Below are 24,828 nucleotides of genomic sequence, written 5' to 3' on the forward strand. Positions count from 1 at the left end.
CCGTATATAACCTTGCCATATGCGGGCCATGAAGCATCAGGTCTATTTACTTCTTCTAAACAAAGGGAGGCTCACTTTGAATGCTTGTAAATTCAATCCATAAGTAACAGCTAGACCAGCAAGACCTTCGAAAATTGGAAAAATTGAAAGAATTATGCTCAACTCCTCATTACACAAGCCGAGTAAATTTTAACAGACATATGATACAAGATTTGAAGTATGCACCTGGATTTATGATTCTCGGTAGAATCAATATCAAGAACATCAAGGAAAAGACAAATGTGATGGAAGACATCATAATAAGTGGATGCATAACCATTCCATAGCAGCAGCAATATTGAACTTTGGCTGAGAACACCCTTCCGACAGTTTCATGTCTGCTGCATGAAATCTTGACTGTTGGTCAAAGCTTCTAATGGTTGAAGTATCGTATATTGTTCCCGTAAAGTGTTGAATGATAGGAGCTTTGAATACTCCACATAAACGTGATAGGAGCTTTGAATGATAGAGTTGATTTCAAGAACCTGATTCATACATACTACTAAATATCAGTTGTTATAGATAATCACATGTGCCAACCAGCTTTTCAAGTGCTCCTGCATAAGCAATTTCTATAATAAAAGAAGAAAAAAAAGTCAAATTGTTCTATAAATCTATCATAACAACTTATAACCAACTTAAAAAAAACTATACACTATATAACTGCAAATTTTGAACACTTTAGAATGGTAGTTTTCTGAAGAACATCTATATATTGAGAAATATAATTAAAATGAAAAGATTTGTAGAAAAAATATACACTCTTAAACTACTAAGTATGAATGTTATAGTTGTAAGTAAACTAAATTAAGGAGTAGGCATTTCAGTGGCTATATATTCTTATAAATGTTAAGTAGCAGCTTTGTTTCTTCAGGGGTTTCTTTGGGGTGAAATTTTGTTTCTCTAGTTCTATTTTATAGTTTACATGAATAACTAATAAGACAATATTTTATCTGTCAAACAGACTCACTAATTGTCATCCTTTTATATACATCCAATTTACATTGTTCCATCTATCATGATTGTCATTTTTAATCTTAGTTAAATTACTTGGATACCTAATCCACATTTCTCAAGTCACTGTCATATTATTACGAGATGATGAAATGAGATACATACAATACAACTTTAAAACCAATAACAACATATCTAGCCATGCATAAGATATGTTTTAAACCTCCATCATTTATAGAGACAATATAGTTGAGGGAATTTTAAATGTGGACATGAAGAAATTAAATGATGTGACAGGAAGTAACTTATAAATATTTTATAAAAATTGATAAATAAGCCAAAAAAGAAGAGATAAATATTTCACAAAATTTGCACCTGGTAGTTCAGTTGGAAATGCTGTAGGTATGACTTGGTAGATTAATGGTGAATCTACAGGAAATGCACTTGTTGATGGTGTAACTACTACAAGAGACAACGAAAGAGATAACAATAAAACAATTGCCAACTTTGATTATATAGTTGTGACAATAATTATTTTTCAATTGAAAGGCTTGAAATATTAAGAATGACTCTTCATCTTAAGTTTACAAAGAAACCACCACATTCCTAAAGATGAAATATATTTACATAGATAAAGGGATTTTGTTATAGATGTATGATAACCAAATCTCAGAATGACAGGTTAACTGAGCTTGAATATAAATAGTACTAGTAATTATTACCTCAAAAAGTGAGTTCAAGTTTAACTTATTTTGGAAATTATTTTAGAAAGCATGTTGGTTCTTCAAGCAATTAGAAAAGAATATAGTATATCAGACTCGAGCTCCAACAAAAAGTAGTCTAAGCTATATATTTATCCGAAACACATGACATAACCAAAAAATCCGCAAGATTAAATAACAACCACCTAAAACCATAAACAGAAAACATGAATAAACAGCCACACCAAAAGTCATGTTTACCCAAAACCACTAAATTAGATAAAATCTTAATGACAACAATTTCATCCCTTCTAACATTTTTGTTAAGTTTATGTTATTAAAGCACGACGGTTGACCAAAACAGCCGCATTAACTGCCTCAGATTAGGAAAAAGGGCAGTTTATAAGAAACTGTAGCAAAACAAGTGTCGTAAATCCTAAAATTTCTTGTAGTGAACACTCACCTCAAAATGTGATGCTAAAGATGCAGGGGTTGGTTGAAAGAAGAATGAGCTTTAATCAAAATACAATTTGTTTGGACCTATACAATGAATCCGCACCATTTCAAACAAAATTGTAGTATTTCCTGCAGTAATATCATACATCAGTAATATCATACATAAGTAACATGAATAAAACAGATTGAACTAGGTGAAAAGAAAGAAGAAAAAAGAGGAAAACTGAACCTTTCCAATGGCAGCAGTTGTGTTTCCTGCAGCATCAAGAGCATCGGTTCTCTCACGAATTCTGTGACTCATTCCAGCCATCTCACCAATACCTCCGGCATTGTCACTGATTGGACCGTATGCATCAATGGCTAATCCAGTTGCTATGGTACTCAACATTCCAAGAGCGGCAACAGCAACACCATACATGGCAGCAAAACTGAAACTAACAGAAATACTAATTGCAATGGCAAAAATTGGAATGATAACAGACTTGTATCCCAAGGCAAGGCCAAAGATAACATTGGTAGCAGCACCAGTCCTGCGGGAATCAGCAACATCTTGTACAGGGCTGCAAAAACCAGAAAGAAAATGCAAGTCCTGTTAGTATCTAACCAATTAGATGAATGAAGGTGAAATTGCAAAATATGATTCATATTTGCTTACCTGTATGCATTACTGGTATAGTATTGAGTAACAAATCCAATGATAAGACCTGCCCAAAGACCAACAGACACACACAAGAATAGCTGCCTGCAAAGCCAAAACCAATCCATTAAGTATCAAGACTGTTCAAAATTTATCATTTAAATCATTATTTAGTAAATAGACTGGGCCCTAACAATAAGTTATGAAACTAACCAGTTCTTGACAACTTTCTGCTCTCCAAAATCGAAGCTGGTGAAGGAAGATGGGAGTGCTATCCAACTAACAATTGCAATTCCAATAGTCATCAATACTGTTGAAATAACAAGCTGTTTTTTCAATGCTGGCTCAATTTCCTTTACAAGCTTGATCTCAAAAAAGTCAGTTGCAAATAAGGTGGTGAGCAAACAAACAAGGAGGCCCACAAAACTGATGATGAGAGGGAACAACATGGCAGTGAACTGATGATCGATCCCAAAAGAAGAGATGGAGGCAACAACAAGGGCAACACAAGATGCCTCTGCATATGAACCAAATAGATCGGATCCGATGCCAGCAATATCCCCAACATCGTCACCAGAATTATTACTATCACCCTTACTACCTATTTCCAAATCTGAAGCAAACAACAAACTTAACTAATAAGGATCCATAAATTGCACGACAAACACACTCTCGCGCGCGATACAAACGAGAGGAAGGAAAGCCTCTGATACACTTAAACATGGCTTCTATAACACAGTATAATTAGTACTATTGATGAAATAGAAGACAGTTTCTATGTGTTTGAAACTTAGCCAAAACACTCACCTCAAAATGTGATGCTAAAGATGCAGGGGTTGGTTGAAAGAAGAAGGAGCTTTAATCGATACAATTTGTTTGGACCTAAACAATGAATCCGCACCATTTCAAACAAAATTCAGCAACCAATGTCATTTCAGATTTGTGAGTGTAAAATAAATTCATTTCAAACAAAATTACACATAGCAATAGGAACTAGTTTGTGAGTATAAAACCCTAATTCTTCAGCTACCAATGTGCTCAAAGTATAAAACCCTAATTCTTCCTTATCAACGTCGTCACTGTGAAATGGTTTCCTCTCAGCTTCGTTGTCGTCATTGCGGAATGGTTTCCTCTCAGCTTCGTTGTCGTCACTGCAATAGTTTCCTCTCAGCTTCGTTGTCGTAAATGTTTTGGTGAAATGAGAGTGAGCGAAGAAGAGATCTTCGTTTTTCAGTGAGCGAATGGTGTCGTCACAGCAAGGGTATTGTTCGACCGAGTGTGGTTTAGAGAAAGGATTTCGTGAAGTCCGAAATCAAACTTCGCAGAAATCCGAAATCAACCTCTTTTTCCAATCAAACTCGCTGAATCCCGAAATTTCCATGGCCGCGCAAAATGCATGAGTGTAACAGAGTTAGATTGAAAAATGGGTTTTCTGAAAGAGTTGAAAATGAGTTTCGTGAAAGAGTTGAATAGAAAATAGAGAAAGTATTTTATTATGTTAATAAATTTAAAGAATTATGTTTAAAGAATAATGTTTCATCTAATAAAGAGTTTTAATAATGTTTAAACTATTTTATTCACCTAATAAATAAATTTACACCCATTAATATTCATTCATTAATTTAATAATAATATTTAAATTATTTATTAATATGCTACATAGATTATATATTTTGAGTTATAAATTTAAACAATTTTTTTTCATATAAATTTACACCCGTTTTTTTGTTTAAAGGGAGTAATTGAACTATGATTATAATAATATTTTTAATTTAAACCCGTTTTTAGAAAATAGGGTGTATATTGTCACCTGATAATGTTTAAAATGACATGTTATTTACAAAATTGCCACCGCATTTCTGATTTACACCCGTTTTTAGTATATTGGGTGTAAATTTTAAAATTATATTGATGTTTTTGTACTAGTGCAATTACTATACCAAGTTTAAAAGTCTATCTGACAAACTTGACGATATGTTGCTTTGATAATGAAATTGTGGAGGCTCGAAGTGATTGATACAATATTAGTGTTGATCAAATAACTTCAAATACAAAGAAGGGCGAGAGTGTGAGTAGTGATTAAAATAAATCGAATGTGTAAAGATTAGAAACAATTTTTAAGTTGAGTTTTAAGAAGAGGATAGATGAAGAAGAGGAAAATGACATATTGATGAATAAGATAAATGAAAGAGATAAGTGTTAAGGAATAAACACACTAGATTTATCCTGGTTCAGCTAAAAATTACGAGGCCTTCATCCAATCCTTGGTGATAGTATATTGAGATTTTTCTTTATCAACTACGATTTTAACATGGGTTCAACTCATAACTTTTACACCAAACTTTTATCACAGGTTCAACCTACAATACTTTACATCAAAATTTTATCAGAGATTCAACTTGCAACATTTATGTTTTATAAGTTCTAGAGCCCCAAGACGCTCCTCAAGCATTTCTTTCTCCCTACGAAGGCATTCAGGCGTAAAAGACGCCCCCTTTAATTGCGGCTCTAAAAGTCAAATAAAAAAAGCCTTGTGCATTTGATACGACATTTTCGTCATCTCTCTTGACGAATGACTTCGGTCTTACTTGAGAAATATGTGTAGTTTCTATTCAAAAATGAAAGATCAAAACTCCTTTGTCCTCCGAAGACAAGGACGGGCCAAAAGCATGAGTGACAAATTCGTCGGGTTTACCGATGAGCTTCCCCTGTGTTCAAACCTTCCTTAAATCAACTCCACACATAGAGGCTTTTGAAGAGCGACTTGTGGATATATGTACTTGCAGATATGAAGCTAATGATCTTCGTGCTGATGACCTTCTTGGGTGTTTTGATGACAATAACACTTATGCTTGTTGAAGTCGATGGTAATATCTTTCCAACTCTTGGATGATGGTGATTAACTTGAAGATTTTTCAAGCCTCATCAAGTAGAAGATTCAAGGTTTCGGTGAAGTGATTATATTATCAACTTATTTGGAAAAGGAACTTGAAAGCTTCAGAGTTTTAAAAGAGATTTAGTGTGAAAACTCGTCTAGTCGTGTCTGTCTGAGTGACCATAGTCTTGTGAAAGTAGGAGAGTAATTCCTAAGATACTAAGACAACTATCTCTCTCTCTCTCACACACTGTTAGCTGAAGATTTCGTTTTGTAGTATTTGTCCTTCGAAGAAGTAGAAAATCGAAGGAAAGATGGTTACTGATGGCCATCCCTTAAAAATAAAAGAATGGCTACTGATGGTCATGCTTCGAGAGTAAAGATTTCTAAGTTCGCTATGAAGATAATGAATACTGAAAGCTAGTGAAAAGTATGTGTCTTCAGGGACTTAGACAAAATTTATAAATATATTCAAGTATTACTACTTAGCGTGTTTTTCGTAGTGTTTGTTTAATACACTGCCACGCGTCGAAGACGGACTCAGGCGGGAAGATTTGAAATTCGAAGACGGTTTCGTAACTGTCCAAGTAACAGATGGCGTCGCTAGAAGTTCTTATGAGAAACGTGGCAGCAGATTAGTGTAGGACCGTTAAGGTCGAAACTAGTATAAATAGGAGTCTTAATGTTAGGATTCTGTGTGTTCATTTTGTACAAATCACTCACATATTTACTCAAGTATCAAGCGTTAAGAGAAAGAGTTCGCTGAGAAAATGTACGTATGACACCACCACTTTAATACATGTGTATTATCTTTTGTTTTTTTAAATATCTTCCAGAATTACTGCATTTCGTTTACTTCTTGCCATTTACATTTCTGTATCTTTACTTTAATGTCATTTACTTTCGAATTACTTTCATGTTATTTACTTTCAAAGTCTTTAACGTTTCTGCAGTTTAAGATTCTTTACGTTTTAATAGTCCTTTTAATTTCATATGTTATGTTACTTATCTTTTCGTTGAAGTCACATTTATATATAACAAAGTGATTATCAAGACTATTTGTTCTTTAATCGAACAACGCTTATTGAAGAAGACAAATCATGAATATGGTTCGAATGAACATTGATAACAATCTTCTTGACTATGTGTCCTAGGATCAATCTAGTCGATCCTGCGAGTAACCAAATCATATTTATTATAGTTTGGAAGACTAGCGGTTGTTTACCGGAAATCACCGTAAACAAATTGGCACGCCCAGTGGGACAGTGTCAAGCAGATTGTTTTAATCAATTGCTTTATTTTTGTCTAGACAATATCAAGATCTTGTATGAACCTTAGGAACGGTAAATTAAAGAACAGTGCACAACCGATTCCAAAACGAAGGTACAACAAGAAAATGGTCGTTACGGCCAGTGCAGGGGGTGATCGAGATCCCCCACAAGGTTCGGGATCAGGAGCGGCAAATTCGACTTCTATTCAAATATCTCTCCTTTAAAATTATAAATTATTTAAACATATTTGTAATTTTAGTATATATATATATATATATATATATATATATATATATATATATATATATATATATATATATATATATATATATATATTATTTCAAGTAATATATTTAATGATAAATTTTACTTTAATCATATAGTAAACTGAAATTAATTATATATAAAATAATTAAACAGAAATAATATATATAAAATAAACCGAAACTAATTGAAATAATTTAAATATATTAATTGAAATAATTAATTTGAATTTTAATAATAAATTAATAAAAAAATAAAAATAAAAAAAAATAAAAAAATAAAAAAATAAAAAAATAAAAAAAATAAAATTAAATAATAAAATTAAAATAAATAAAAAATGAAATCAATATTACGTGGAATTAAAAATAAAAAATATAATTACACGTCAGCATATTTGAATTTTAAAAAATTAAAAAAATAAAAGAAATACACAGTCAGCACCCCACATAAGCAAATGGCATGTGCCATTTTTTAGCGAGGTCTAAAACGACGGAATCTTCATTTGACAAGGTTAGTTTTACAAAAAAAAAAATTACAGGGGGTAAACCAGAAGTCGCCTATATAGCAGGGGGCAAAAATGGTAATAACCCTTTATATTTTATAAGTTCTAGAGCCCCGAGACGCTCCTCAAGCATCTCTTTCTCCATACAAAGGCATTCAGGCGTAAAAGACGTCCCCTTTAGTTGCGGCTCTAAAAGACAAATAAAAAAAGCCTTGTGCATCTGATACGACATTTTCGTCATCTCTCTTAACGAATGACTCCAGTGTTACTTGAGAAATATGTGTAGTTTCTATTCAGAAATGAAAGATCAAAACTCTTTTGTTTTTCCGAGGACAAGGACGGGCCAAAAGCATGAGTGACAAATTCGTCAGGTTTACCGATGAGCTTCCCCCGTGTTCAAACCTTCCTTAAATCATCTCCACACATAGAGGCCTTTTGAAGAGAGACTTGTGGATATATATGCTTCCAGATATGAAGCTAATGATCTTGGCGCTGATGACCTTCTTGGGTTTTTTTATGACAATAACACTTATGCTTGTTGAAGTCGGTGGTAATATCTTTCCAACTCTTGGATGATGGTGATTAACTTGAAGATTTCTCAAGCCTCATCAAGTAGAAGATTCAAAGTTTCGGTGAAGTGATTATATTATCAACTTATTTGGAAAAGGAACTTGAAAGCTTCAGAGTTTTAAAAGAGATGAAGTGTGAAAACTCATCTGGTCGTGTCTGTCCGAGTGACCATAGTCTTGTGAAAGTAGGAGAGTAATTTCTAAGATACTAAGACAACTCTCTCTCTCTCTCGCACACACACACACACACACACACACACACACCTAAAATACTTTTTAAAGCCTCTCTTTACTTTACATAATCAATTAAAAATAATTTTTAAGGCCTAACAAGTTGATTAAGGGACTGTCTGCTTGATTCAGAATTTTTTAACTATCTAATGGATTAGATCTTGAACCTAATTGATTAGATGATGTCTACTCGAGTATATAATCGGTTGTGATAGTCTCTTAATAATTTGTAACAACTCTATCTCAAAATCTTCCATTTTGAACCATAAGGATCAATTATTTGAAGTGTTTAATCGATTATACTCATAACCTAATCGATTATGTGAGTTAATTAGTTCTTGAACTGTTTCCTTTTTGAGCCAAATTTTCTTCTATATAGAGGAGGTCTCTCTACTTCATTTCACACCATAATTCACACTTTTCATAATTCTTTACAATTTATCTCTCATTTCTCTCTTTAAATGTTTTCTTTTCACTAGAGTTTCCTTGGTGCCTTGTAAGTGAAAACTACGAATGAGGAAAGAGTTGTATTGGTGTCGTGTCACTATTGTTATTTTCAAGAGTGCAATACTCTTGAAGAATTGATTTTGATTCTTGAGATCAACCATTTGCAAAATCTCTGTGTGGCTATAGAATTCAGCCTCAAAAAGCTCGGTTTGGTTATGGAGATTAGCCTGTAAAATCTCTACTCGATTCGCGAGTTCATCCCATGGAAAAGCTCTCTTTTAGTTAGGGTGATAAATCAGTGTAAAATGTCTTGACTCACTTGTATCAAAGTTTTGTGGTCATGACCTATAAAAGCTCAATTATACAGTAAAATCTCTAGAAGATCTCTTCTGGTATCATTTCTCTTAACTTCATCTCTTCTAATTCTATTATTTACTTTGAATACCACAATTCACTCCCCTCTTATGCTTGAAGTCACTAGTCTAACACGCTCACCAGTCTTAGGGACTCCACCAACATCGGCGGGCCTTAATTATTTGCCCTTGATGACATGCTCAGGTAGGACTGTTTAAAAAAATCCAAGAACTGAACTGAACTGCCAAATAGAGTCGAACTGAAGTTAAAACAACTGAAAGTTATGTTTAGTTAGTGAACCAAACCATTATGTATAAACAGTTATAGAACCAGACCGTAACTGAACCGAACTGAAACTAAACCCGAATCGAATCACAACTGAAAATGAAAAATGATTAAACCAAGTTAATTTTTTTAAAAAATTGAAAAATGGCTTAACGGTTCGATTCTTTGATAAATGATTCAGTTTGACAAAAATTATCTTCTAACGGTTCGGTACAGTTCAGAATTTCGAAACGATATACCAAACTTATAATTTTGGTTTAGTTCGGTTCTTAGTAAATTGAAACGGTTTGGTTCAGTTAGAGTGAATTTTTACTATGTGAAATTCTGGACTCAGACACGCGATGTCTTACAGGATGTCACGACATCATTATCTGAATGTTTTCAAACAAATGAACAAAGAGTAAACAGTAAACAACACAGGAAAATTGTTAACCCAGTTCGGTGCAAACACACCTACATCTGGGGGCTACCAAGCCAGGGAGGAAGTCCACTATAAGTAATATTAATTCAAGGTAATACAACTCAATATTACGCCTTTCACTTAATATCTACCCAATGCAACTTCAATCTAAACAGCTAGACCAGAGCTCCTACTCACTCCCCCTCAATCACAGCAGTGATGAAAAACTAACAGACGAAAAGCAAAAGAAGACACTCTTCAAAACACACCTTGATCTTGCTTAAAAGCTTTGATCAAGAACAATAGTACTCTTGCTTAAAAGCTTTGAGTACTTTTTACAACTCAAAACAAAAACGCCTAGACCAAGACAATCATCATGATGATTGTTTGGCTTACAAGAAAACACAACGAGAAAACTAAAACAAAAAGAACTCTAACAGTTTTTCAACCAAAAACCCTGACGGCAACAGCAGCTCCTACACGGATTAAATACCCTTCAGACAATACAGCAAATGGGCCTTGGATCCACAAAATAGTTTTTGCCCTAATTAAAACAAATCTCCATTATACAAGGAACTGATAATAGTAATCATCCAAGACGTCCTTGAACCAGATCAGAATCCATTATTACCAAATATAGCGCATAAGGTCTTAACAGATCATACAATCATAAGTAGTAATATAAAATAGCAAACAGCTGCGAATGTCATGACATCGGCCTTGACATCAGGTAAAGGCCTGCATTAGGAAGCACATCACAACAACAGAAAGTATGTCATGACACTGTTTTTGACAAGATAGAGCCACAATCAGTTTTACCAAAAATTACAGCCAATCAACAACATCTACAGACTCCCCCTTTGGCGAATTTTTGGCTAAAACACTAATAGATGCAAAGCAGATACCAGAGCATACAGCAGCCAACAACAGAAAAATAAATTCTGTAAGAAAAACAGCAGCAACTTGATTCAACTTGATTAATCACCAAAAAAAAACAACTACTTAATCAATTGTTACAGAAACCACTTGTCATTGTTAGGGAGAACCAGAGAACACCCAAATAAAGGGAACCAAAAAAAAACCATGTCCAAGTAAAAAACCAAAAGATCACCAGAACAGTAAGATAACCATTACAACCATTACAATCAACACAACCAAAAACACACACTACTCCCCCTTTTTAGCCACAAAAGGAGCCAAGCACCAAATGAAGATTTAATCTTCAGAGCCAGCAGTACCATCATCATCCTCCTCACTCATCTCTTCATCACTGGAGCTACTAGACTTATATTCATCCTCACTATCAGCATTCATATCATCATTCATCTTCTCACCATCACCACCAGCAGCATGATCATCATCACTATCAGCAGACTGCTCAAGACTGAGTATAAGCTGTTCAAGCTTCATCTTCCTATTTTCCAGCTCTTTGCAGGTCTCCTTCAGCTCAGCTATAAGAGAGGCTTTGGTCACAGACTTGCTAGTTTGAGATGTCCCAGCAGATGTTGAGGCATCAGTCCTTTGAAGCAGCTTGTAGTGAAAAGTCAAAGCACTTTCCCTTTTGCAAACAGAATCTTTAGCTTTCAAGATGCCAGGGTATTGCTTTAGGATGATTCCACATATTAGGGATGGAAAGGCAATAGGAAGCTTAGTAGCAGAGGTACCTGCATGTCTCATAGTCTGGTCAAAAATATAGGTTCCATAGTCAAACACAGTCTTGGTCCCTATAGCATAAATGAATCTTCCTAAACCAACAGCAATGGTAGAGGTGTGATTGGTGGGCACCCAGTTGGCAGAACCAATTTTATGCAGCAGAGCATACTTAACAGTCAAGAGACTAGCAGACAGTTTGCTTTTGATGGGCCACTTTTTAACCTTACCCCCAGTGATGGTGTTGCAGACCTCATTATCAGTTACTTCAAGCTCAGGTTGAGCTTCAGCATTTCTACCTAGAAAGTGATTGATAACAACAGGGGAGAACTCTATGCATTTTCTTCTAACATAAACTTTATGAAAATCATCTGTTCTACCATCAGCACAGTCTTGAGATAAATTGACAATAAACTCTTTCACAAGCATTTCATAGCATTTAGAGAATTGAGAAACAGTCTTAATCAAACCTGCAGTTTTGATGAGCTGCATTACCTCTTGATTCTCCAGAGCATCATTTGCTAACTCTCTTTCAAGGGCCAGCCTTCTTTGATACACAAATTTCCACTGGATTGCATTGGAAGCATAGTGCAGATATATGTTATCCAAAGGAACATCACGGACCTTTGTAGCAGATTTAGTAACAGCAATTTTCTTCTTGGAGGGGATGTCAGGGACATCACTTGGGACATCAGCTTCAGAGTCAGAAATGCTTCTTTCCTTCCTCTTCTTCACACTAACTTTGCTTCCAGACTTTGAGGGTCCAGTAGGGACTTTCTTTATTTTTTCTTTAGTAACAGTCTTCAGAGGAGTAACCTGTGGCTTGAGAGAATGTTGCTCACAGACTTGTTTTCCCTTACGAGCCTTCACCCGGTTGGAGATGCTGGAGATGAGGTCATCATCAGCAATATCAATAGGATCATCAAGTTCATCTAGACCCACCACATCATGCACATTAGGGTTTTCATCTTTCTTAGCAGGAACAGCAGGAACCTCTTCATCTTTCTCAGGAGCAAGAGTCTCATCATCTTTGGAATCAGATGCTTCAACATTGATAGCTTCAGATGTTTCAACATCTTTGGCAACAGGGGTCTCATTAACAGATGTCTCAACATCCTTAGTAACAGGAGTCTCATCATTTTTCTCAGCAGATGTCTCATCATTATCAACAGTTGTCTTAACATCTTTATCAACAGGGGTCTCATCATCTTGCACACCTTGATCATCATCGGAAGCAGGCATTTGGGCTAGAGGAACAGAAATTCCTTCAACTTTGTGCCCTTCATTCAAGATTCTGGTGACCATATTTGCAATCGCATTATGAACATAGGAAGTGCCCTCTCTATGCTGGACAGAAAAGGTTTCTGGGACAGATCCTCCGGTTGATTTTCTTGCATGCATCTTTCTTGGTTGACTGCGAGCAGAATCGGAAGGAGGGACAGAGTTCAATGGCACAACATCCAGCACAACATCTTGATTACTCACAACATTTGGTGCCCTAGAACCTGATGCTGTTTCAGAGATGGGAGAAGATATCTTTGAGGAAGGACTCTGAGACATGGTGAGAGAAAATGAGAGGCTGGGTAAGGAGTGATGAATGCAGGAACACAGTGAGATAGCGTGAGTGTGGAGGAGAGGTTGTGGAGGAATGGAAACCGTTTGAGTAACTTGCAAGAAGGGGGGAAAATACACTTTAATGTGTAATGATATCCAAGATTTGGAGAGAGAAATAGTGCTGGCCCCACTCTCAATTAATTGCCATAATCTTTCACAAAGACAAATGCCTAATTTGTTTCTTAGATTTTCAGACTTATTTGCATCTAAGACTTTTGTAAAACTGTCAGCAAGTTGAAGATCTGTGGCAGCATGTTCCAAGCCAATTATTTTGTCCTCAACAAGATCTCTGATGTAGTGATGTCTAATATCACTATGATTGGTCCTGCTGTGCTGGATGGAATTCTTTGAAATGTTGATGGCACCTAAGTTGTCACAATATAATGTCATGACATCTTGTGTGACATTGTATTCTGATAACATCTGTTTCATCCAAACAAGTTGAGAACAGCTACTTCCCAAGAAGGAACATCCTCCTGAAGTTCTTTTTCTGTTATCAGCACTGCCTGCCCAGTCTCTTAGATAAGGATGACCAAGTTTTTGGTGCCATAGCTTTGCTTCTTCTTCTTTAGAGCATATAGTAGAATAGCTGGATTCCTGAGACACCCACAAGAAGCAGTTATTTTTGGATCTGACACCCCTCATTACTACTTCCTTTTCTTCATTAGTAACCACACACTCATCTTTAGTGAAGTTGACTTGGTATCCTTGGTCACAGAGTTGACTGATGCTTATAAGATTGGCAGTCAGGTCTTTGACCAATAGAACATCTTCTAAATTTGGCACTCCTGAACACTCTAATTTTCCAACTCCTTTGATTTCACCTTTAGCTCCATCACCAAAGGTTACATAACTAGTAGAATGACTCTTGATATCAACAAGCAGATTCTTGAGTCCAGTCATGTGTCTGGAGCATCCACTATCAAAATACCAGTCTTCTTTGGCTGAAACTCTAAGAGATGTATGAGCTATTAAAGCCATACTTTTAGGTTTCCATTGTTGCTTTTGAATGGGCATGATCTGCTTAGGTTTGTAAAAAGGAGCTTGATCTGGATATCCATATAGTCTGAAGCAAAAAGGCTTAATGTGTCCAAATCTTCCACAGTAATGACATCTCCATCTTTGAAACTTTCTCTTCATTTCACCTTTCTCGTGATGTTGAGTCACATGTTTTGACATCGGCGTCGACATCTCAGCTTCAGGTTTAGTTCTGCTACTATCTTGGACATATTTCTTTGCACTGACAAATCCTATGCCAGACATATCTCTTGAACTTTTTCCAACCTGCAAGATCTCCTCCAGCATATCCGTGCCATTGTTCAACATTTTTACTGATTTAGACATCTGATCAAGTTTGGATTGTAACAGGATAATTTCATCATTCAGTTTAGATATAGTTTCATTAAGCTCTTTGTTATCAGCCTCCAACTGGGCTATGTATTTCTTCTGCTTTTCACCTTGTTGACATACTTCAGCACTTCTGATACAGAGCTTTTTGTAGGAGGTTGCCAGTTCTTCAAAGGATAGCTCATCTTCACTAGAGTCTTCATCTGAGTTGTAAACTCCAGTCAGGGCTGTGACATGTTTGGCTGATTCTTCTTCAAAATCACTCTCAGAATCTTCATCAGACCAGGAGACTGACAATCCTTTCTTTTGTTTCTTGAGATAGGTAGGGCATTCAGCTCTAATATGTCCATACCCTTCACATCCATGACATTGAATCCCTTTACTGTGATTGTATTTTTCTTCTGGTTTATCTCTTCTGCCAGAGTCATAAGATCTACTGATGTCAGATGAGATGTTCTTGACATTAGGTCTTGGCTTCTGATCCATTCTTCTTATAATTTTGTTGAATTGTTTGCCAAGCATAGCTATAGATTCAGATAGATTCTCTTCACTACTTTCCTCTACTTCCTCTCGAGAGTTGGACACAAAGGCTATGCTTTTGTTCTTCTTTTCAGAATTTTCATTGATTCCCATCTCAAAGGTTTGAAGAGATCCAATTAACTCCTCTACCTTCATACTGCTGATGTCCTGTGCCTCTTCTATAGCTGTAACTTTCATATCAAATCTCTTAGGTAGGGATCTAAGAATTTTCCTTACCAACTTTTCATCAGACATTTTTTCTCCCAAAGCTCCTGAGGTATTAGCAATATCGAGTAAATTCATATGAAAATCCTTAATACTTTCATCATCCCTCATCCTTAGATTTTCAAATTTTGTAGTTAGCAGTTGAAGTCTTGACATCTTCACTTTGGAGGTGCCCTCATGAGTAGTCTTTAGGATATCCCAGACATCTTTGGCTAGTTCACACTGGTGCACCAGTCTGAATATATTTTTGTCAATTCCATTGAATAAAGCATTTAGAGCTTTAGAGTTGCCAAGCGCCAATGCCTCTTCATCTTTGTCCCACTCTTCCTCTGGTTTAAGAGTTTTGTTGCCATCTTTATCAGTAATAACAGGATGTTCCCATCCTTTGTTCACAGCTCTCCATGCTTTGCTATTCACAGATTTCAGAAAAGCCACCATGAGAGGTTTCCAATAATCATAATTAGAGCCATCCAGAATGGGTGGTCTCATTATAAATCCACCACCTTCTTTGTCCATCGAACCAGAAAATACCTTCCCTAGATCTCACCCAGTAAAACAGGCAGGGTGCCTGCTCTGATACCAATTGAAATTCTGGACTCAGACACGCGATGTCTTACAGGATGTCACGACATCATTATCTGAATGTTTTCAAACAAATGAACAAAGAGTAAACAACACAGGAAAATTGTTAACCCAGTTCGGTGCAAACACACCTACATCTGGGGGCTACCAAGCCAGGGAGAAAGTCCACTATAAGTAATATTAATTCAAGGTAATACAACTCCATATTACGCCTTTCACTTAATATCTACCCAATGCAACTTCAATCTAAACAGCTAGACCAGAGCTCCTACTCACTCCCCCTCAATCACAGCAGTGATGAAAAACTAACAGACGAAAAGCAAAAGAAGACACTCTTCAAAACACACCTTGATCTTGCTTAAAAGCTTTGATCAAGAACAATAGTACTCTTGCTTAAAAGCTTTGAGTACTTTTTACAACTCAAAACAAAAACGCCTAGACCAAGACAATCATCATGATGATTGTTTGGCTTACAAGAAAACACAACGAGAAAACTAAAACAAAAAGAACTCTAACAGTTTTTCAACCAAAAACCCTGACGGCAACAGCAGCTCCTACACGGATTAAATACCCTTCAGACAATACAGCAAATGGGCCTTGGATCCACAAAATAGTTTTTGCCCTAATTAAAACAAATCTCCATTATACAAGGAACTGATAATAGTAATCATCCAAGACGTCCTTGAACCAGATCAGAATCCATTATTACCAAATATAGCGCATAAGGTCTTAACAGATCATACAATCATAAGTAGTAATATAAAATAGCAAACAGCTGCGAATGTCATGACATCGGCCTTGACATCAGGTAAAGGCCTGCATTAGGAAGCACATCACAACAACAGAAAGTATGTCATGACACTGTTTTTGACAAGATAGAGCCACAATCAGTTTTACCAAAAATTACAGCCAATCAACAACATCTACACTATGGTTTAGTTTGGTTCAGTTCAGTTTTTCTCATGAACTGTACCATGAACAACCCTATGCTCAGGTCATCCATTCCCGAAGTTTGGCTACAAGAAATTTGCATCACGACCCGTTTTAAGAAAGGACAACCGTGAGAGGCCGAAACAAAATTGTTTCTTAGAGAAAGGGATCCGTCTGAAACTAGCAAGGTAGCGACGTCAAAAAATGAATGAGTAGTAATGGATATCATCTTCATCTGGATCATCGTCTTGTAACCACCCATCATTTATGAAAATATAAGGGATAAATAAAAAATAGTGAAAATCCCATATTTATAATAACATAAGAGGAAAAATTGAACCCTTGCATTCCACTTACCAAAGATATTACGTCTCTCCTCTTATGCGGTGACCTCCACTAGAATGTGAGTATCTATCCATTTGTTTTACTTCTTCGATGTAATTGTAGAGGATCCAACACCGTCAACAAAGCCCACACCTTTCCAAAAGGCTACAACCATATTTGTTAGGCAGGGCTCTTCCTAAGATATATCATCAGGAAGGTATACATAAGTTCTCGATCATACCAAGAAGTGATTTTGATGCCATTATTTAGGGAGTTTATTAGATAAGTTTAGAGGCATACTAGGTTGAGCATCACATATACTTGCATGACCAGCCTCAGTAAGGGGGGTGACTAGATAATATCGATCCTTGAAGTTCTTCATACTATCATTATACACCTCAAACATTTTCCTTCCCTACTTGAGGGAGAGTACACCTTGGCCATGTTCCGAGTAGGCTAGGCTATACTAAATATTGAAAAGGTGGAAAAAGAGTGTCAAGGTTGGCACACTCCTTTTATATTCCTATCAGTGTTAGAAGACCTTGACATATGCCTAGCTCATCAAATGCACTTGTGAAGGAGCAGCCCTATGTGGTTAAGAAATCCTACCTCAAAATCGTTGAAAGGAAGCCAAAAAATTGTCTGAGAGAATAAATATTAATGAAAATGAAGAGTGCATATGTCGTACATACTACATATTCTTTTATCCTATTCTGGGAAGAGCACCCTCCAATTCCAAGGTATAACCCACTTTGATAAAAGCTTGGTCCAAACCCATTTACCGACAATAATAGAAACGATATATATCATATCTTAATCCATCAATTTTGTTGTGTCTTTGACTCTAGAATCATAGTTGACCTGACCATTACATCGGTCCATCTTAGTTTCAACCCTAACATATAAAAGAAGGACCATGATTATAAGCACAAGAGTGATAGTCTAATCACCACATACTTTGATGTCAATGGGGTCATAACCGAAAGCATGCATGCACCTTGATGTAATTGTTAGTTTTCCGCTCTTGCTTGAAGTCATATATGTCAATTGGATTCGTCAAAAGTAAAGTTGGAAAAACAAAGCCCATAGCAATTTCCTCGGGATCAAGACCAACAACTACCTATCCATCTTTGACAATAATATCACCTTTCAAATCCTCCAACAATCTCTCTAGGAACCCTAATGATTGATAAACAAATGTAGTAAAAAGAGGGAAATTCGTCACTTGAGCACCACAAAATATGTGAAAATAGAATAATAAGATTAGGAAGAATGGAAGTTTTGGAATATGAAGTTGAACGATGTAGAAGACATTCCAAGAGTCTTTTAACTCTCACAAGCAAGGACAATGAAAGAAAGATCTAATTTACCCCTCATTCTTCATGTATTAACTTCAAACAACCATATGATTCAGCGATTGAGAAACTAGGAAAGCGTGCCATATTTAGTAACGGTATGTATTTGATATCAATTCCTACAACACTTAAGTGCCCTAAAAAGGTAATCTTTGTCTATAGATCTGGAACCATGTGTAGAGCCCACGACGTGAAACATTTAGATGACAAGGTAAACATTTAATATGCATGTTCCCAAGGCCACATACGATCACTCAACAGACTATTTCGCTCCCCTTCTCCAACCTGAAGACTTACCTAAGTAACCCAAGACAGTGAAAAAGAGCAGCTCGAAGGCTGGCCATGAACTCAATCTTCTAATGTAATCCTCACTTCACTTGTGACAACAACGATTTGGGATAAAACTGTTTGGGACTAGACAAAGGCCCAGTAAGACACGCCCAACTACCAGGGCCCAACCTAAAACATCATCACGGAAAGCTAGCAAACTACCAGAACCTCGCCAAAAAGGGGTTCACACCTGATCCGTGTTGCATATCCACTACCCACCACCTGATCTGATCAAACAGCTTCCCGCGTCGCACGTCGGATTTAACGGTGATGATTTTAACTGTCTATTATATATAAGCCATGCCACCCGCCATAACAGGTACAATCTCATTCTCTCTCTTACAAGTTATACCTCTCTAACTTCACCGATTTTGACGTTGGAGTTTCACCCCACTTTACCACACAGAAGATTGCTACCGTCGGACAGGAAGAACTCAATCTTTCCACTTCACTGATCTCTCGTTCAGTGACCGGAACAATTATGCACAAAGTGAAAACAATAGTACAATATGTCAATATGAATGATAAGGTGAGTTGGTAGTGTAAGGAAGGAACATATGAATCGCTGTGATAAGAATCTGATAGCTTTGGCTCCCATACTAACAAAAGGACAACTAACCATTGCCACTTAAAAAAGAAGTGAAAAGACTCCTACAATGTTATATCCATCCTGTAACGCGGCGACAAAATGCAGCAAGTTGAAGGAGTCATATCATATTATTTATCTTTTAATCTTATGTTTGGTTGATGCACGATGTTCAATATATGGTTGGAATTGATTTGATTATCACCTAACTTTTTTACTTTATGCTCCATATGCCACTTTCATTGCTTCAACTAAGCTCATTCACTAAAGTCAAACGTTATACGTCTTTTGTGTTTATGTTCTATTTATTTACAACATGTATGCAAGATGGATAATATTCCCTCTATTGATTTTCTAGTTTAGCATATTCGAAATTTGAGTTGATGGAGAATTAACCTAAACACAACAGCAAATCTTTAAACTCCTAATAGAACGGTGAGAAACTATAAAACTAAAAGAAAAATAAAATTAGGAAAAAGTTAACATATGCTCCAAAAGACACATGTTAATATATTATTTGTAGAAATATTCTCTTGTAATGCGTGTATTTAATGTTTAGAAATTATAAATTTGACTTTATTGCATTTGCTTTTTTTAATTATAGTATCTTTAACATGTGTCATAGTATGACCCATAAAATTAAGCTATAAAAATTAAACTTCATTTTTTTTTCATTCATATTTTAAATGTGTTAAAGACACTAAATTATATAATGTCACTAATGAATAGATTTTTTCAGCTTTAAAAAAATAGATTTTTTTTTATATTTTTAAAATAGATTTTACAAAATTGTTTCAAAATATTATAAGTTTTTTGTATTCGTTTTTTCTTAAATGAAACATTAATTTTGACATCCTATAACATAAATATACATTATTGAAGACCAAAACCCAGTTAAAATCAAAAAAAATTAATGATTTGTATTTCAAAAATGATTTTTATGAAAATCTATTTGAAATAGCTTCAAAATTAAGTGATATTTTAAAATTTTGATATCCAATTTTTTTCATAAATAGATGAAATACTTAAAATTACATTTTAAGAATAACTATTCAAACCGAATTTTTAAACTTTTATAAATAAAAAATTCGTAAAATTTTTTTACACAATTATATAACAGGATAAAAATTATTTTAAAAAAACCAAAACAAACGAGTATATAGTAATAAAAAAATGCATAAATCAAATGTCCGGAACACAACAAATTTTTTATGTAGAAAGCCTCTTAAAGTAGACATAAAAACTATCGATAAGGATTGTGCCAACTCCTTTGATTAAAAATGTTATCTTCAGACCAAATAAATAATTCTCCTGTATGATTAAAGGGAAATGCTAACCAGTGTCTTTGAAGTATTCTTTAAGAGATTAAAGTGATAAGTTTTTTTCAAAATACGTATATTCAATGCATTGAAAATTGAAATATTGACTTTTATAAAAAAAAATCTTAATTTAGTATGTTTAAAGAATGCGCGGAGGACACTAGTTAGCAAGACTCGTGATTAAATTATCTCTCTATTATCGAGATTATTAACAAATGGGTCATTGTGCCCTATCCTTTGTCCTAGCTAGGTGTAACTAAGTGAAAACTAGAGATTATACACGTTCAATAAGGGTTGCTTGTGGGCAAAAGTAGATCTAGTTTTTTTTTCTCTCCTTTTAGGATCAATTATGAGTAACCCAAATTGGTTTATCTAATTAGCTAGAAGGAGCTATTCTACAAGCTCCATTAGCAGCTCTAGAGATCATAGGTTCCATTTTATATAACATTTGGTGAAAGAGAAATCAAACTCAAATTAAAAAAATATGTTACAAATGAAATTCACTTTAAGTTTATATATTAACACCCAAATAAAATGCAAATTAAATGTAAAATCAAATCAAACTCAAATGCAAATGGAAGCTAAATGCAGAAGTTAAATTTGAGTTACATCTAACAACACCCTTTAATTCATATTTAGCCAATTAAAATCAACAACACCAATTTCATCTCTCAAATTGATGAAGTGTTCAATCTTGATAGCTTTTGTCAGCACATCTGCAAGTTGCTTATGAGTGCTATAGTGAACAATTTCAAGCACTCCACTATGAACTTGATTTCGCAGAAAATGATACTTAGTATTAATATGCTTCCTTCTCCCATGCAGCATTGGATTCTTGACAAGGTTTATTACGGACTTGTAATCAATCATCAGCTTGACTGGTTTGGTCATCTTGATCTTTAGTTTCGGCAGCAAATTTATCAACCAAACAGCTTGACAATTTAACACAGCTCCAACAATGTATTCAGCTTCACAGGTTGACAATGTAACCACTAGTTGCTTCTTGAAGCACCAAGAAATTGGAGCACCTAGATACATAAATGTTGCACCAAAAAATTTGCCCTCCTATCTTTTTCTAACTGGCTTAGGCTTTTCATCATGTCATATGCATAGATACCTGTCATTGGCTCTCTGATCACGGGATCAAGGTTCCATTCTTCAAAAAGATGCAGCAGAATGACTGTTCTGTCAGACGATACCGTGAATCAAGAATTCAAGTTTCCTGAAGTACGGTACGGTCCGCATATTTTCTCAAGTTCTCTCATCAGGGACCAACCAAATCCCTTTTATAGCAAGTATTCTTACGCTCCGGTGTTGCGTTACATCAAGAATTTCTGCTGTTTCGAGACAATTCAAATGGAAAGTCCGTTCTTTCGCTGCAAGTGCAAAATTCGTAGCTCCCGACTAGAAGGTCGTATGGGTTCGGTTCCCGCGGAAAGTGGCCTGAAGGCCAATTCATTAAGGAAAGTGGCGGAAATTAATTGTTTATGATATTTCGATTTAGCTGATCCACTGTCTTCCGGAGGTTCAAAAAATCATAACTTATGTCCGCTAAATCAATTTGAGGTGATCCACATGCCAAAAACTCCGTCTTGAGGTCTACTATATTTCATGTGTTCGGGCTGAGAATTAATTCTTTGAGGAAGATCTCCGAATTTGCAATTTACCTGAAGTCGTACGGTGAGAAATTATGTTAAACCGTTGTCTTCTAAACGAGCAATAGAAGTAACCAGACCACCAAAGGAAATCGGTCCACCTTTTCTTAAAACATGGTGCATATGGGAAATCATAAATGGGACCTAATTAACTTTGGTGTCGGCTAGGCAGCTTTGCATGATAATTAGCTCTTTGGCATTCACCTTGTTCGGGTTTTCCCAAGCAAATATGGTGGATGCTAGAAGGAATCGAAAGACACGAAGGGCGGGATTATGGATATGCGAAGCAAGTAGGCCATCAAAAGAGTTTGCATTTTGTTTAGTGATTCTGACCCAGAATGCTTCGAATGCTCAATCTGTGTCCAAAGGTGCTTCACAAATAGCACCCTCCCCATAAGGTAACCCTAACATGGCTGCTAGACCGTCGGTGGAGTAATCATATTCAACATTAAACATTCTAAATTTGACTCCACTTACGGTGCTAGCAGTGTTAGGCGAGACGTTATAGATTAAGGAACTAAGGAATTCGAACGTCAGCCTAGGGTAGGTGGGTGCTTGAGTGGCAAATATATCATGCATGCCTAGTTTGTCGAGAAGGGAGAAAACACTATGCTATATCCCTAATGAATAAAGAGAGTTTTCATCGATATACTTGGTGGAGTGGATTGGTGTGGTTAGCAACTTCTCAAGTAGTTGACGTTGCTTTGCCCCTGGCTTGCCTTCTCGCAAAGTGTAGCCTTCAAACTCCATAGAATCTTCTTTGGATGAATGTAAAGAGAGGAGGGAGGTTATGGAATGTAGAGGTAGTGAAGATGTGAGAAAGAAAATAGAATAGAGGGGGTATTTATAGGTAGTGAAGAAAGTGGTGGTTGATGAGTGTTTATGGTGGGAATTAATGTAGTGGAGTAGTTATGGATGATAATGGGAGTTATGGGGGGGTTAGGAATGGAAGAAAATGGGATTGGAAATGGAAAAAGGGGAAGAATGAGGTGGTTTTCAAGCAACTAGCCGTTAGGTGACCATTGCGTCACCGCGGGCGCGGCCAGTTCAAGAACAACTGGGCCGGATTTTTGTCATCTTTAGCTCTTGGGCCTCTCCTCCTTGTCTTCACTTATATCTTGGGGGTGTACCTAGTACCTTTTTGTTTTTTCTAAAATAGAATATATATATATATATATATATATATATATATTATCTTTTTCTAAAAATATATATACATATGTAGGCGAACACACACACACACACACACACACACATATATATATATATATATATATATATATATATATATATATATATATATATATATATATATATATATATATATATATATATATAATTTTTTTTCTTCTTCTTTTTGTTATGGTGACTAGAAAAACAAAAACATTAGTAGAACAATATAGTTACAAATAAGGGAAAAACACAAACATAGTGCTTAAAACAGAGAATGCAGCAAGTGTATCTAATAAGACTGAAAGGGAAATCAACATAAGGGAAATCACACACACACACACACATATATATATATATATGTATATATATATATATATATATATACTAAGACAAGAGATCTCGTGAACAACACAGATCTATCACCAACAGGGAGGATGCTCTGCAGGAGGGTCTGGGCCACACAGCTCAGTCAACTGGCGTCGAATCTCTGCCACCTCGTGAGCTAGATCATCTAACTCACCAGCAAATGAGGCATCGTTCAGCTCCAACTGTAGATGAAGGTCAGCCACCTCATTGCGGAGCGTGGCTATCTCGGTGCACATAGCGATCAATAGAGTGCAAATGTCAGCTTCCTGCAAATTGAGGTTGTTAGTAAGAACAGTAGTGTGCACAACCTCGGTTCCGGGTGTGTACTCCGGGACGGGATCCTCAGGGCCAGGAGTGTACTCAGGAATGGGGTCCTCAAGGCCAGGAGTGTACTCAGGAATGGGGTCCTCAGGGCCAGTTGTGTACTCAGGCGTATAATATGATGTCTCACCCCAACCATCCACATAATAGTTCCAGTTAGCAGGGTTGGAAACACATGTCATCTGAGGGTCTGGCAGGGTAAATGTGTAAACTGTCTGATCGTCGATGAGTAACCTATACTGATATGGATGGAAAGAGGCCTTCCTCATGAGTCCACGATCCATATAGAAATCTAGATCCAGAAAGGTATACCCACAGTATGGAGTCAGCTGAAATAACATCCTGTCCAAGCCCAGAGCAGAGGCTATCTGCGTTACATTCCCTCCGGAATGTATGAATCCTGCAGTAGATCGGGCAGTCTGGTCTAAGCTCTCTATCAGAAAACCTCCACTAGCGATGGGTCTGGACTGGCTGGCACAGTATAGGAATAGGACCTCCTCAGCTGTGACTAGGTGGTCAACATAGCTCCTCCCAAAGAATGTGTGGC

At 36.0% G+C, this 24,828-nt stretch overlaps 1 protein-coding gene and 1 long non-coding RNA gene across 2 annotated transcripts; both read right to left on the bottom strand.

Annotated features, from left to right (window-relative positions):
• On the bottom strand, positions 1–1,586 carry LOC131634534 (uncharacterized). The gene is made up of 3 exons (XR_009293558.1): positions 1,369–1,586; positions 226–524; positions 1–125 (listed from the first exon to the last, which is right to left on the bottom strand). It is a non-coding gene; the product is annotated as an uncharacterized LOC131634534 (long non-coding RNA).
• A 754-nt stretch (positions 1,587–2,340) lies between these two features.
• Positions 2,341–12,877, bottom strand: LOC131634541 (pyrophosphate-energized vacuolar membrane proton pump 1-like). Its single transcript, XM_058905210.1, has 5 exons — positions 12,737–12,877; positions 3,766–3,958; positions 3,001–3,400; positions 2,806–2,892; positions 2,341–2,710 (listed from the first exon to the last, which is right to left on the bottom strand). The coding sequence occupies exons 1-5, from the start codon at positions 12,875–12,877 to the stop codon at positions 2,341–2,343; spliced, it is 1,191 nt and encodes a 396-aa protein (XP_058761193.1).
• Between the last annotated feature and the right edge of the window lie 11,951 nt (positions 12,878–24,828).

The sequence above is a fragment of the Vicia villosa genome, unplaced genomic scaffold (assembly GCF_029867415.1).
Source record: "Vicia villosa cultivar HV-30 ecotype Madison, WI unplaced genomic scaffold, Vvil1.0 ctg.001311F_1_1, whole genome shotgun sequence".
NCBI lineage: Eukaryota > Viridiplantae > Streptophyta > Magnoliopsida > Fabales > Fabaceae > Vicia > Vicia villosa.

Excerpts from the sequence above, each read along its gene's own strand:
- LOC131634541 (XM_058905210.1), bottom strand. The coding sequence starts at position 12,877 with ATGCCTGCTTCCGATGATGATCAAGGTGTGCAAGATGATGAGACCCCT. Across the intron at positions 2,893-3,000 it reads CAGAAAGTTGTCAAGAACTG|GCAGCTATTCTTGTGTGTGT; the intron begins GTTAGTTTCATA and ends TTGGCTTTGCAG. Across the intron at positions 2,711-2,805 it reads TATACCAGTAATGCATACAG|CCCTGTACAAGATGTTGCTG; the intron begins GTAAGCAAATAT and ends TGGTTTTTGCAG.